The 13953-nt window shown below is 37.7% G+C and overlaps 1 protein-coding gene across 1 annotated transcript in view; it reads right to left on the reverse strand.

The window, feature by feature from the left end:
- Positions 1–13953, reverse strand: part of LOC121872479 (nidogen-like) — a 116526-nt gene that overhangs the window by 92855 nt on the left and 9718 nt on the right. The window contains exons 4-7 of the mRNA XM_042375268.1: positions 10816–11024; positions 9884–10131; positions 7386–7619; positions 3795–3871 (exon numbers count right to left, since the gene is read on the reverse strand). Of these exons, the coding sequence (XP_042231202.1) occupies positions 3795–3871; positions 7386–7619; positions 9884–10131; positions 10816–11024 (768 nt within the window). The remainder of the gene's footprint in view (positions 1–3794; positions 3872–7385; positions 7620–9883; positions 10132–10815; positions 11025–13953) is intronic.

The following is a 13953-nucleotide window of genomic DNA, read 5'->3' on the forward strand; positions in this document are numbered from 1 at the left end:
CATGACTTGTTTCATTCCACGAGCCAAGGAGTATTGTCTGCAACAAAGGATTCCATTCAAGATTTTACTGATTTTGGATAATGCTCCGGGACACCCACCACACCTGGACGACATGCACCCTGATGTTAAGGTAGTGTACATGCCACCTAACACTACCTCTATCATCCAACCCATGGATCAAAGTGTTATTTCTGCCTTTAAAGCATATTATTTACGCACGACCTTCGCTCAGGCTGTTGCTGCTACTGAAGGTGAGAAAACGCTCAGACAGTTTTGGAAGGAGTACAACATTTTGTCATGTATAAAGAACATTAGTGCAGCATGGGATCAGGTTACAAAACATTGCATGAATGGAATATGGAAGAAAATCCTGAAAAGATATGTGAACAGTTTCAAAGGATTTAATGAAAGTGAAGTTATTTTGGATATTAGTAACAAGATAGTGGACTTAGGTAAACAGCTGGAGTTAGAAATTGATACTGAAGATGTTGGACAGTTGGTTGAAAGTGTAGCAGAAGAGCTCAGTAACGAGGATCTTATTGAACTAGATGCACAGAAAGTTGCAGAGGAAGAAGAGAGACAAAATGTAGAAGAAGAGCCTGCACCCCCCAAAAAGTTTTCAGTGAAACATATGGCAGAGGCATTTGCTACAATTAATAAAGCAATGCAAATGTTTGATGACATGGATCAAAATTATGAGCGTTATGCCAAAGTTGACAGAATGATCCAAGATTCACTTGCTTGCTACAGAGAAATTTATAATGAAAAGAAAAAGAAAACTGTGCAGTCTAAATTGGACACCTATTTCAAGAAGTCCCCCAGTACTGGCTCCTCACGCCCCACCAGTGCTGCCTCTTCACTCCCTCAAGATGATCCAATACCTTCAACCAGCAAGTTACCCCTGTACATAAACCTGTCTGAAGGAAGCGACATTGATGACCCACCCAGCCCTGTCTCCTCTTCTGCTTCTTCCAATTAATATAGTCTCCATGTATCCTGTAAATAGAAAATTATGGGGGCCCCGTGTGCATTCAGCTGACTACATTTAAGGTAAGTGCTGAGGCACACTGTATCCATTCCTCATTATTTATTACTTTTACTGTACTGTATCCATTCCTCATTATTTTTTACGTTTAGTGTACTGTATTTCATTGTAGATTTTTAAAAAAAATTTGAAAAAAAAAAATTTTTGAATTTTTTTTTTTGAAAATTTTTTTATTTATTTTTTATTTTTTTATCTATATCGGACTTACGACCATATCGGACTTACGACCTGGATTTGGGTCCCTAACCCCGTCGTAAGTCGGGGTTTGAAGTACATTCAAATCGCGCGCCATTCAACTCGCGCGCGACACCGAACACGGGACACCGCCCGCAACACCACACACACACGCATAGCTCGTTCCCTCACAGTCAGTCAGTCTCGCTGTAACCACGCTTGTGTTGACATCAGCATTGTAGTTGCAAAAATATTACATTTCCGTGAATGTATTATATCAAGCACAGTATGAATAGAATATCACTAATATAACAGTATTTTAACCGAAAACTATTAAAAAAACGAGTAACATATCTTGAACATCGGAAGGTTAGATAAAGTCTTTTGTTTTCATGTAGTTTATCCTAATTTACATTGAAATACATTACGTTTCAGCAAAACTACTATTTATTTCTGAGAATATGGAAATGTAATATTTTTGCTGAAATGACGTACGTATTACAGTGGAAAGTGACGAAAGCAATGACTTTCGCTTTCTTTCGTTCAAAAGATGTTACCGTAATCGCTTTTCGAATGGTTTTCAGTTAAAAAACTGTTGTATTACAATAATATTCTATCCTAATTCACTTGTGATGCAACAGTTTTTTAACTGAAAACCATTCAAAAATCGATTACGGTAACATCTTTTGAACGAAAGAAAGCGAAAGTCATTCCGTTCGTCACGATTTTGTCCCACTTTCCACTGTAATACGTACGTCATTTCAGCAAAAATATTACATTTCCGTGAATGTATTATATCAAGCACAGTATGAATAGAATATCATTGTAATATAACAGTATTTTAACCGAAAACTATTAAAAAAACGAGTAACATCTCAAGAACATTGGAAGGTTAGGTAAAGTCTTTTGTGTTCGTCATGTATTTTATCCTATTTTACATTGAAATAGATCACGTTTCAGCAAAACTACTATTTATTTCTGAGAATATATTCATTCAGGCGCAGTTTAGGAAAAATATACATGTGATGTAACAGTTTTTAACTGAAAACAATTCGAAAAACACGTACCCTCTAGCCCTGTTCAAGGAGAAGACTGGGACGAGCTGTTTGGTGCAGAAGACGATGGCAAGGAAAATGATTTTGATGGATTTTAATGAAAATATTCAGAAATATGGTATCGTAGTATTTATTCAAGTAAATAAGGATAGAATATTATTGTAATGCAACAGTTTTTTAACTTAAAACCATTCGAAAAGCGATTACGGTGAAATCTTTTGAACAACGAAAGAAAGCAAAAGTCATTGTTTTTATCTTGATTTTATCCCACTTTCCACTGTAATACGTACGTCATTTCAGCAAAAATATTACATTTCCATATTTATTTCAGAGAATATATTCATTCAGTCACAGTTAAGATAAAATATACTGGTGATGTAATATTTTAATGAAAATACAGGTTGTACCTCTCTAGTCCGGCATTCTGTGGTCCGGAAACTCCCGTGGTCCGGAACGATTTTAGTTTGTCCAATAGGTAAATAGGCAAAAATAAGCAAAAAACAAAAACTCAATCTAAAGGACATAAATTAACAATTAAATACTTCACACCACAGGCGGCAACTGTCAAACATGTCACTGTCACCCCTTCCTCCCTCCTTACCCCCCACCTTCCTGAGAAACGTTTAGGGAAAAGCAATAAGCTTACAGGTTTAATAATAAATAATATCTCAGACCAAGTTAGGAGAATATAATTAGCATTGCTGGATTCCTTGCAAGACACCGAATAATTTGAATATAAACGTCATATATTTTGCACAAAAGATAAAATTTTTGCTCTCTCTAATAAAATTCTTAAATTAGATCTAAAATTTGTATGTCTAATGCAAATTTTAGCTTGTTTATATTCAAATTAATCACTATCTTATAAGAATTCCAGCAATGTAAATTATATTCTGGCCGGGTAATTTTTATGAATTTTATGAGCTAAAAACAAAAATCTCAAGTAAATAAACAAATTGTACTTCACTAGACACTATCTGTCAATCAAAATACACCTCACCTCCTGCTCCCCCCCTCTTCCCACGCTCGCTGGCTACCTCCCTCCCCCCCTCCCTACCCCTGCCTTCCCAGACAAAAGTTTTGTGTTTTCTTTAGGTTTTAAAGTGTTTATTTTATATAATATCTCTATCTCAGACTAAAGTTAGAATATAATTTGCATTGCTGAAATCCTTGCAAGACAGCGAATAATTGAATTTTAAACGTCATATATTTTGCACAAGAGATAAAATTAATCACCTGTACCACATTACAGTAGTGATTTAAGAGTTCTAGTGTATATGTACGACATCATATACAACAGTTTTTATCTTTTGATGCTACCGTGGCACTAGCTCACACTGACGGGACTCATAAGTCATAGGTGTAGTGAAATATATCCAAAGTTATAAGGAGTGAAACAGGAAAGCAACTTACATGATTAAGTCAATGAAAAGCAGAGCCATTATGATAACTTTTTCTCACCATGAAAATCTTGCCCTATTTCAGATTTATATTTGAAACTTAATTAAATTTTCACTCACTTCAAAATGCTGCTGGATGACAACATGATGACCTGTCTGGGGGTAATCCACCTCTACAGTACGATTTAGTACACCACCTGTGAAGAGAAGGCAGGAAGTCATAACATATAATGGAAAACGTATTGGAGACATCTGTGGATGAATTCAAAAGCATGAATTTTGGTGCACAAGCCATTATACCTGTACAGCATAGTAATAACCCACTTAAGAGTGGACCCACTTAACACTGCTTTGCTATAGTGTTCTTGATCCCGGAGCAAATTTCTTTATCTATTGAATATAAACAATTATAAAAATACTTAGGAGTTAAAAGTTATCAGTTTAAAGGAGTCCCACTACTGTTAATTGCCTTGAGGTTACAAATGACTTAAATACATGTGCAATAGATGATAATTTTACCGCAAATCATTTAGTCGTGCCAGGGCTTTCTTTCTTTTATCCTCTTCGCCACTGATCGGCTTGTTAGCCGCTTGGGCGATCGGTCACGTCTCTTTTCATTTATATTCTTCACCGAAACATCGGCTCGCTAGCCGCCCGGGCGATCGGTCACGTCTCTTTTCATTTATATTCTTCACCGAAATATCGGCTCGCCAGCCGCCCGGGCGATCGGTCACGTCTCTGTCACGCACTGTTGGCAAATACTGGGCATGCACCGGCTCCTTTACCATGTTTCATTAACTGAAACCGATACTACTATTTAATTGTATCCAACACCACTGAACCATGTTTGGAAGATAATTAATTTTTAAATTTCCCACCACTGTGTGAGCAGAAATTGGCAGGCAAGGGGCGGAAGCAACGCTGCGGGGTTCACACCTGCGAGGGAGAAAGTCATCAGTCATGCGTAAATAGTAATAGGATAAGTATTTCTGACAATCCTTATGTTATTTTGTCATACAATAGGCCCAAAACGGCTCAAGGAGTGAAGCCAAGAAATTGAGAAAAAGGAAATGCAATAATCTTAAAGAGTAAAAAGATGCACTCAATAGATTGAGTTGTGGCGAGTTTGTGAAATCAATGGCTGAGCGGTATGGAGTTCGTTTAACGACTGTGAGGGACTAGAAAAAATTGCAGCAAAAAAATCGGTCACGAGCTACTAAAGTGCTACAGCCAGCAGTTACTACAAAAATTGGAAAACAAGGAAGTAACAGATTAAAATCAGCTGTGCTAGATTTTTTCATTCAAGCCCGCCATCAGGAACTGCATTGTCAATGAAAGTGGTCTGTCAAAAAACAATGTCCATCTGCAAAATAAATATAATTTACCCAAATGAAAAACTTTAGTGCAACAGATGGGAGGTTTAATGCAATTTTATAATCGCCATGGTAACCACTCAGGTTCCATTTTGGGCGAAGCTCAGGGTGCAGACACGAAAGGAGCAGAGAAGTTTAAAAAAGATACCGGTATTGTCGGCCTCATTGAGGAGTACTCTCCATGTGCCATGTTCAAAGCTGATGAAACTGATTTATTTTAGAAAATGCTGCCTTCCAAATCATATCTAATGAAGGAAGTAGGGCAGGCAAAAGGACTGAAACAATCTAAAGATAGAATAACAATGCTGCTATGTTCCAATGCTGCTGGAGATTTCGTTCTTCGTCCCACTTGTCTATCAAGTGTAATAATCGAGAACATTTTAAACCCTTTCCAAGCCTCCAGTGTAGTGGAGAGCAAACAAATAAGCATGGGTCACACAAACAATCTTTGAAGACTGGTCTGCATATGAATTTATACCTCAAATGTTCAGATATTTGAGTGATAAGGGGTTACCTCACAAAGTGCTGCCGCTTGTTGACAATATGCCAGGACACCCAGTGCAGTTCATGCAGAACTATCACCCTTATGTCAAAGTAGTATTTCTACCTTCAAAGACTACCTTCAGTCACTTGACCAAGGTGCTATTGCACTTTTCAAAAGGCAGTACACGGGGATTTTCATGTAAACTCTTCTTGGTAAAGCAGCCGCTACCACTGCTTCTACCACTGCAGTTGACTTAGAAGTGATTTTTTTTTTATCATATTCGCCACTTATCAGCTTACTAGCCGTTTGGGCGGTTTATCCAGTGTTAGTGCAGGAGGAAACCGGCGACCAGGAAACCTGTGGTGTTTGGTAGTGAGGGTCACACTGGATAACACCCTTCTCACGTGTGTCCGGGCTGAGGCTCGAACCCTTGACATATTGGTGAGTGTTTTGCACGTTACCGCCGTACCACTGTACCCACAGACTGGCTCATCTAGTGATCAGCGATTCCATCAAGTCCTGCGGCTTTGTTATTTTTCATCTGTCTGATAGCTGAAGTGAGTCAGCTCTGGGTGCTGAGGGACCTGCTGGGTAATCAGGACTTCTACATTGGTGTTTCGGTTGAGCAGCGAATAGAGTGCTCTTTCCAGCGCTGATGGATGCCTTCTTCATCTTTAATTAGGGAGTTACTATTGGATGAGCAGAGGGAGCTGCGCCATGAGTAATTGGGCCATAAAATGTTTAAGTGGAATTGAAAAATGTGCACATCTTGTGTTGATCTGTAAATTTTGCATTTCACGCACTTTACTTTTCAATCATCTGCTCTTTAGATTGCAAAGCTCGTGCTACGCTGCTGCTTTCTTCTTGTGGAAGGTATCAGCTTTGGTCCAAGACTGAGGGGTGCTCTGCCAGTCAGTTAAAGCAGCATGTTTACCATCAAATGAGTACATTGATTTCCAGGTAATTTTCATCAAACCGGTCTTGGTGTATTCTTTCGATCTGGCCGAGCGTCTCTCTGCAGGCTTTTGTCATGACAGTGTTGAGGCTACCCCATTCGGCACTTGGATTAGGGTTGTTTGTTGTCGGATTGTTTATCAGTCCATCCTCAAGCTCCTCTCACAGAATGTGCTACCGCTGCATCCTCCAGATGCTTGGTGTTAAAACCTCTTCTGAAGGCTTGTTGCCTTCGCCATTTTGGGGCAATGTGAAGGGAGAGTTTGGCTCTGACAAACCGATGATCTGTGTCACAGTGGTCCGAGTCACGCATGGCTCGGGCGATTAGGACATCTTGGCAATCTCTTTCCCTGACAATGATGTAGTCAGTGAGATGCCAGTGTTTGGATCATGGGTGTTGTCAAGAACCTTTGAACTTGTTGGCTTGCCTTTAACAAGGTGTTGGTGATAGTGAAGTTGTGTGCAGCACACTTGCTGAGGAGGAGTAGGCCATTGGGATTACACCCTCTGTTGGGTGTTGATCTGTAGATTTCCTGGGTCGAGAAGTTACTCAGGTATTTCACCGATTTTCACTCTTACACTAATGTTCACTCAGGGACCAGGTTTACTCCTATTCCTAGAATTTGGTATGTCTTCACTCTGGGTTGCAGGTTTAACCTTTGGATGAGAGTGAAGTATACTTGAGGGAGCAGTGTGCTACTTGAGGGAGCAGTGTTGTTCATATTTTGGAAAAATTCATTGGTGATTCAAAGTTTCTAATATGTCTCATGCTTAGTTTAAAATATAACAAAGACACTTTTTTCATGATCATACAAGAAGGAAAATATACAGTACAGAGTATTGTATCCCTAGTTTTATTATGTAATACAGCATGATATGTACCATGGCTTTGGTCCATACCTGTTGTGAAGAATCCATTGGGGATGTCTTCAATAGGTTTGGCAAACAACCAAGCAATGCCAGCACCAAGCGATGTAATACTCTGCAAGTCATAACCGATCTGAGATGGTATCCTAGAAATGGCAGTGTAGCTACGGCCCTCTGCTGTCAGCACATAAGCGTGGAGGTCGGAGTCCTCTAGTTCCACACCGTTGATGTTTCCAATTACCTTCCCAGTAACACGCAGGGGCTCCTCTGTGTGCGCGTGAGTGAGAAAATGACAGGTTCTATAACTCAATTGAAAATATCATCAAGTCCTAAGATTTATCACATACTGTATTGAAATCTCTGCATCTGAAAACTAAACTTTTATTTCATATTACTTAATATAAATTATATGTTAAAGCCACTAAAGGATATAGAATATAATACAGTACAGGTACTATCGTATGAATCTAACTTAAATACCAGATGATATATAAACCAAACCCAAAAATAAATAAACACCTACACAAACTACAGTGAAGGACAACAATGAAGACAAACAAAAATGTTACATTTTTGGTATGGAGTATAACTGAAAACTCTCAAGAGATGAACCCCACTTATCTTTGATGAAGCATGACTAAGGGCATAGCACACACTACATTACTCTAGAAAATAAAGAAAAGGTCCCGCATGGAATGATAACACTCTTAGTAAAGTACCAAAAGCTAAGCCCACCATAACCCAAAATTTACTTTGAAATCACCTGAGAAAATTATGCTATTTTTTTTTTATACTGTATTCATATTTTCACCCAGTATTCAAGTTACTCTAACATAAAAAGTCACTCAATGGACGAGTTGACGGTTCTGGGTAAACACAAGAAATACACTCGGCCACATTTGTAGTGACATGGTATATACAATTTGTAATAAAAGTTTAAAGTCCTGCTATAATAGTTGAGACAAGGTTATTTCTCTAGAAACAGGGCCACCATTTGCAATGACATCACTACCTTCACACTCATCACTGCAGTCAGAGGAAATAGAAAGGATGGCCTCCTCAAACCCCAAATGCTGCATTCAGGTAAATTTTAAGTTTTTTTTTTTATGGTCTAAGTCATGGACATTTCATAAGTGAAGAAATGTGCCGTGAAGAGGAGCTTCAAACATACAGTAGGTTGGATGGATATATATAAGCGATAAGGGTTGGGTGTAAATGGGACTGCCCAGTATAGGCCAATAGGCCCGCTGCAGTTTCCTCCATTCTTATGTTCTTTTGGACATAAAAAACTCCCATGTTCACACCAGCTCAGCTGTCATGTACTCTTACCTGGTAGACTTTCTCTTCTTTTTTTCAGTGCATTTGCAGAGTATATCAGTACTAGATGGAGATACAGTACGAGTAAATTTAGGGGTACCTGTAATGACATTGTCTAGACTTTGTTTTGAGAATGCCTGATGCTAGCTAAACATGACAACATAGTACCTGTACTGTTATTGTTTTGATAATTCACTAATGAACCATTTATGTTAATTAATGGGTAAAACTTGACTTTAACTACCATGAGTATTTTGATGTTTAGATCCAAGATAGGCTATACTGTATTGGGTAAATATTAAGTTTTGGTCATCCCTGTACTTGGACATGCAGACTTTTTTTTGTTTCTTTTGGTGGTTTGTGATATGTTATAAATGATTTAGACCTTCATTTCTATCAGAAATCACTAGTTTTGAGTTACTACCCCCCCTTACCAATGTATGTTAAGCTAACCTTATAACTCTTCATACCCTAACCTAACCTAACATATGATCTGTATTTTCTTATGCGATCGAAAAATGTTTTGCGACAGAAATCCTGTAGAGATAATGTGTCTTGTTGTTTAAAGTACTTAATCCCAAAGTTAGAATCTTAAGGTTCCCCAGATGACCAAAACCAAAAAATACCAATATTGTTTGGAATGTTTATACTATAAAATTTGTAGTAGGGGCAGCTAATATCCATTGAATTAGTTTATGTGCTTAGTAATATTTATATATTCAAAATTGTATTACTGTGTTGCACAGTAAAGCACAATTAATTATCTAATAATATTTATTTACTGAGCTGATCAAACGAGAAGGTTGGACAACTCAAGCTGGCTGCCTCCCCCTGGGAAGTTCACCCCAACCAGTTGCGTCACAACCAATCACAGAGCTTTTCGCTGTCACGTGACTTTTTAACAACTTTAACCCTTATTTTTTACACCTTTTGGCCCAATTTAATAAAAAATATCATTACCATAGTGAATTTAAGCATTTTCTTTACCCATTGACCTGCCATCTTACGAAAAAATTCCGACCGTCAACTCGACCACTCTGAGCCTAAATATCCTTTATCAAACAAAGGAGAAATTGCCAAGAAGTTGTAAAATTCTTGAGGATTATAACTATTTTCTATGTAAGGAAAACAATTGACACACTCTTGAACAATATTGCTATACTGTACAATCTTATGTTATTTCACACCTTTATAATGACTTCAATATGACTGACCCTTAAGAACACAATTAATGCCATTGCCAAAGTAATCATCTTTACAGCTGCAGCAAAATCCTGGTGAGTAATCGGTGCAGATGGAGTTGGAATGGCAAATGGATCCTCCTACACCACATGACTGGGCTTCCTCAACTCCCTGGCTTATGCTGTCACTGATGCCAAGATCTGGTAACTGTACATTCTGGTCCAAACTCAACTGTCCAATACGAAACATCCACACTCCTGGATTACCACAGTTACTCCATCTGCAATACCATTACTTGGTTAAAAATGGGTAATTGAAATCTGAATCTCACTGTATAAATGAGAGGACCACATAATTCATGATTTACAAAGTACTAGTTTGATGATCCCTAGGAATGACCCAACTCATCACACTTTGGAAATAATAGTCACTCTCCCAACCACAACTGGATCTCTTAAAGTTGCCTTCAAAAAGAGAAAATCATTGAGTCTTGGGTGAATTCTTCCATAATAGAAATTTACACTACTGTACTGCTACTTCCTGTCACAGAAAACAAGGTCTCACTTAATCTTTCCACTTCCATATCACAGGGAGGTGGGAAGACAACTGAACCATATACTCACCCTCAGTCATAAAATTGGTTGTCTGGATTCAGTTTTCCAATTAGGATCTAAATAAGTAAGTATTTAATTATTTTACTAAATTGGAATGGTCATGGTTTGTTCCTATTAAATTTAATAGTGTAGGGCAGAAATTTGAGACTGTAACACAATCCATTTTTCTATCAGGTTATTAATTTTGAATTTCACAGATTCAGTATCCTTAACACTCTCCAGGAAGGTAACCTCTATACAAACTGAAGAGAGCTACCAGCTTAACAAACATTCAGCATTATAATAAAGCAACTCCTTTTCTCCCTCAACTGATATATGACACACATACTGTATAAGCAAATTTATCTTACTTGTCAAGACTCCTAACTTGATCAGTGCCAGAACCTTTGAGAGTGGTGAGCCTTCCATCACCAGAGACAAGGCCTGCCTGGCCCCTAGCATCTGCTATGCTGGGGTTCTTGCCGTCACCCTGCAGCCACTGGATTCCACTGTCAGCATAGTGGAACATAACATATGTTTCCAGTGTGTCAGTCACAATAACCAACTGATACGTATTTACCTAAAAAAAAAAATTACTTATTGATGTGTTCACTCACAAGTGGAGGGGGGGGGGGTCAGCTTAAATGATGAAGATAAACACTTTTTGTGTAACAAAAAAAAATTTCATTTAATGTTGTTTCTGTACCCATAATATAAAAAATATATGTACATTAGTTGTTTTGAAAGTTAATAAGTAATGATGATCACCTCATAATTTAATTGACTTGACACAGCAGTACACACAGCAGTACAGAAATGTGCTTATAAATATCATGATGTATAGATAACTAATGAATGGTAGTTCTCACTTTAGTGAATTAATGGTACCCTGTAATTAAGGGCCTCATCATAAAACTAACCAAAATTATACAATATTTAGCAAAATCAACTCCTGATTTTCCATTAAGGAGGCAATATAGTGGGTGGGAAGCAGGTGGGGGGAAGCACCATCATACTGTATGTGTTACTCAAGTAAACCTCATAACTTTACTCTATAAATCAAAGTACATTGGCACCATAAGACAGTTTCATTCTGTAATTTTAAATAATAATAGCCTCACATTTTGTTAGCTATATATGAAGCTGCTACTTTACTAACTGTTCATTTTTTTCTGACCAAAATGAGAGACAGTGAACACAGGCTGATGTGGTTGCACTCTGTGAAGTGAAGACAAGCTGTTGTTACCTGGAAATATTATTGAATCAGAAGAAATTCCCGCATAGCACTGTAGCAGAACTATTAGAATACTTAGTAACACATAGGTGGTCAAGCTAAATGATTCCACTGAGCAGGAATACGGTGCTACAGTACTTTCAAAATTCAGCAATTGACCTGAATTTAATTTCTAAAACCCAATTGATGATGGTTCTTCTCCCACTCACTTTTGCCAAGGATGTGTTAGCGCCATCAAAATAGGTTTTCATATTTCACTTAATGTGTCTGATTTCAGGTAATCATTCTGCACTCATTTTGCTGCAGCTCAGGTACAATACCTGTACTGTACTTAAATTTTGTACTTTGTTGAAATTACAATACACTATCATATACAGTAAGTCCTCGCTTAACGTCGGGGTTACATTCCTAAGAACACAACATTACACGAAACAACGTTAAGCGGATCAATTTTCCCCATAAGAAATAGATAAAATACGTGAGTTACATTCCTGAGCCTCCCTTTGCCCCATGAAATACATTACACATACAGAAAATCATTGTCATTTCTGGAGAAAATAATACATACATATACAACTACTAACTTTGTATTGGTACTCACCGATGGGCGGAGGTGGTAGTGCTAGTGTGTGGTGGGTAGTGAAGTGGAGGAGGAGTATTGCAGGGGGGGGGGGAGGAAGAGGGTGGTGAATCACTGAGACTCTGTACCAAGCCGTGAGAGCGTAGCGCGGCCAGACGAGAGAGGGTGGTGCACCGTAAAATATAGTCTGTGACGACGCAAAACGACGTAGTATTGGATCACCGGGACGTTAAACGAATTTTTGGTCTGCAAAGTTTAGCGACATAGTACCGAAACAACGTTAAGTGGGACGATGTTAAGCATGGACTTACTGTACAGTAAAATCACAGTTATTCGGTGTCCGGGTAACTGGTATATTCAACCATCTGGCGCCAAACTGAAATACAGGTTGACAATCCCTTATCCGAAATCCTTGGGACCAGATGCATTTCGGTTTTGGGAATTTTTCGGTTTTCAGAAAGGTTTTTTTTTTTTTTTATACAGGGATCAGCCCACCCGGGCACAGGTCACTGACCCACATTGGGGCCTGGGGGCTAAAATATAATAATAATAATAATAATAATAATAATAATAATAATAATAATAATAATAATAATAATAATAATAATAATAATAATAATAATAATAACAATAATAATAATAATAATAATAATACAGTAATAATAATTCATAGGTCCAGGTCGTGTTTCTCACTTTTGATCTTTTTTTCATTCTTGTATTTCTTTATTATTATTAGTAGTACAGTAGTTTATTATTACAGTATTATTGTTATTATTTTTATTAATTTCATTATTATTATTATTATTACCGGTATTATTATTATTATTATTGCCCCTGTATCATTATTATTTTATTTTTGTGTTTTTTATTATAAATTTTATTTACTATGAATAATTATTATTATATTTTCGCCCCCCAGGCCCCGAGGTGGGTCAGGGACCTGTGCCCGGGTGGGCTGATCCCTGTAAAAAAAAAAAAAAAAAGTTTGCTCCACAAAAAAGCTTTTGGCGATTTTCAGAGGTTTTCGGTTTTCGGAATTTCGGATAAAGGGTTGTCAACCCAGTATAACTTTGCTATGTATTCATGAACCGAGATTACAATGGAATTGCTTTGAGCGAAATATAAAACACTATGATCCGATATTACATTCATTTGCAAATACCTTATAGTAATTACAGGTGCATTATGATGCCATATCCACTTACAGTATTATTTCTACCTCAATTGATGAGGTAACAATAATGAATATAATGCATCATCTCATGTTTCGTGCTAGCAATGTCACATTATCTCATACACACTACAAGACAGTGTCATCAAGTCCTCCCATGGGATTGACAGTCACTATGGAGACATCACAGGCAACACAAAGCAGAATCATCGCCTTTCACGAAATTTCTCCATGTCTGTCGGTGCAAGCTGTGTTTTCCAGTGAGTCTCGGGTACTTGCATTGGTCGTAGATTTTTACCAGAAAATACCGACAATTTGACGGTCAGTGATATATTTTTTGCTACATTAATATCATTATATTATTCTACTATAGATGGAGCACGGTGATTCACCATAATTACAACAAATACCAGAAATAATAACTAGCAACCTCACACACACTAGGAAGGCAGGCCTACCAACATAATGCAGGAATCACAATTAGTTATCGCAAATATTTGTCCATTGTGACACACTGTATTGAT

The sequence above is a fragment of the Homarus americanus genome, unplaced genomic scaffold, assembly GCF_018991925.1.
Source record: "Homarus americanus isolate GMGI-L3 unplaced genomic scaffold, GMGI_Hamer_2.0 scaffold11302, whole genome shotgun sequence".
In the NCBI taxonomy this organism is placed as follows: Eukaryota; Metazoa; Arthropoda; class Malacostraca; order Decapoda; family Nephropidae; genus Homarus; species Homarus americanus.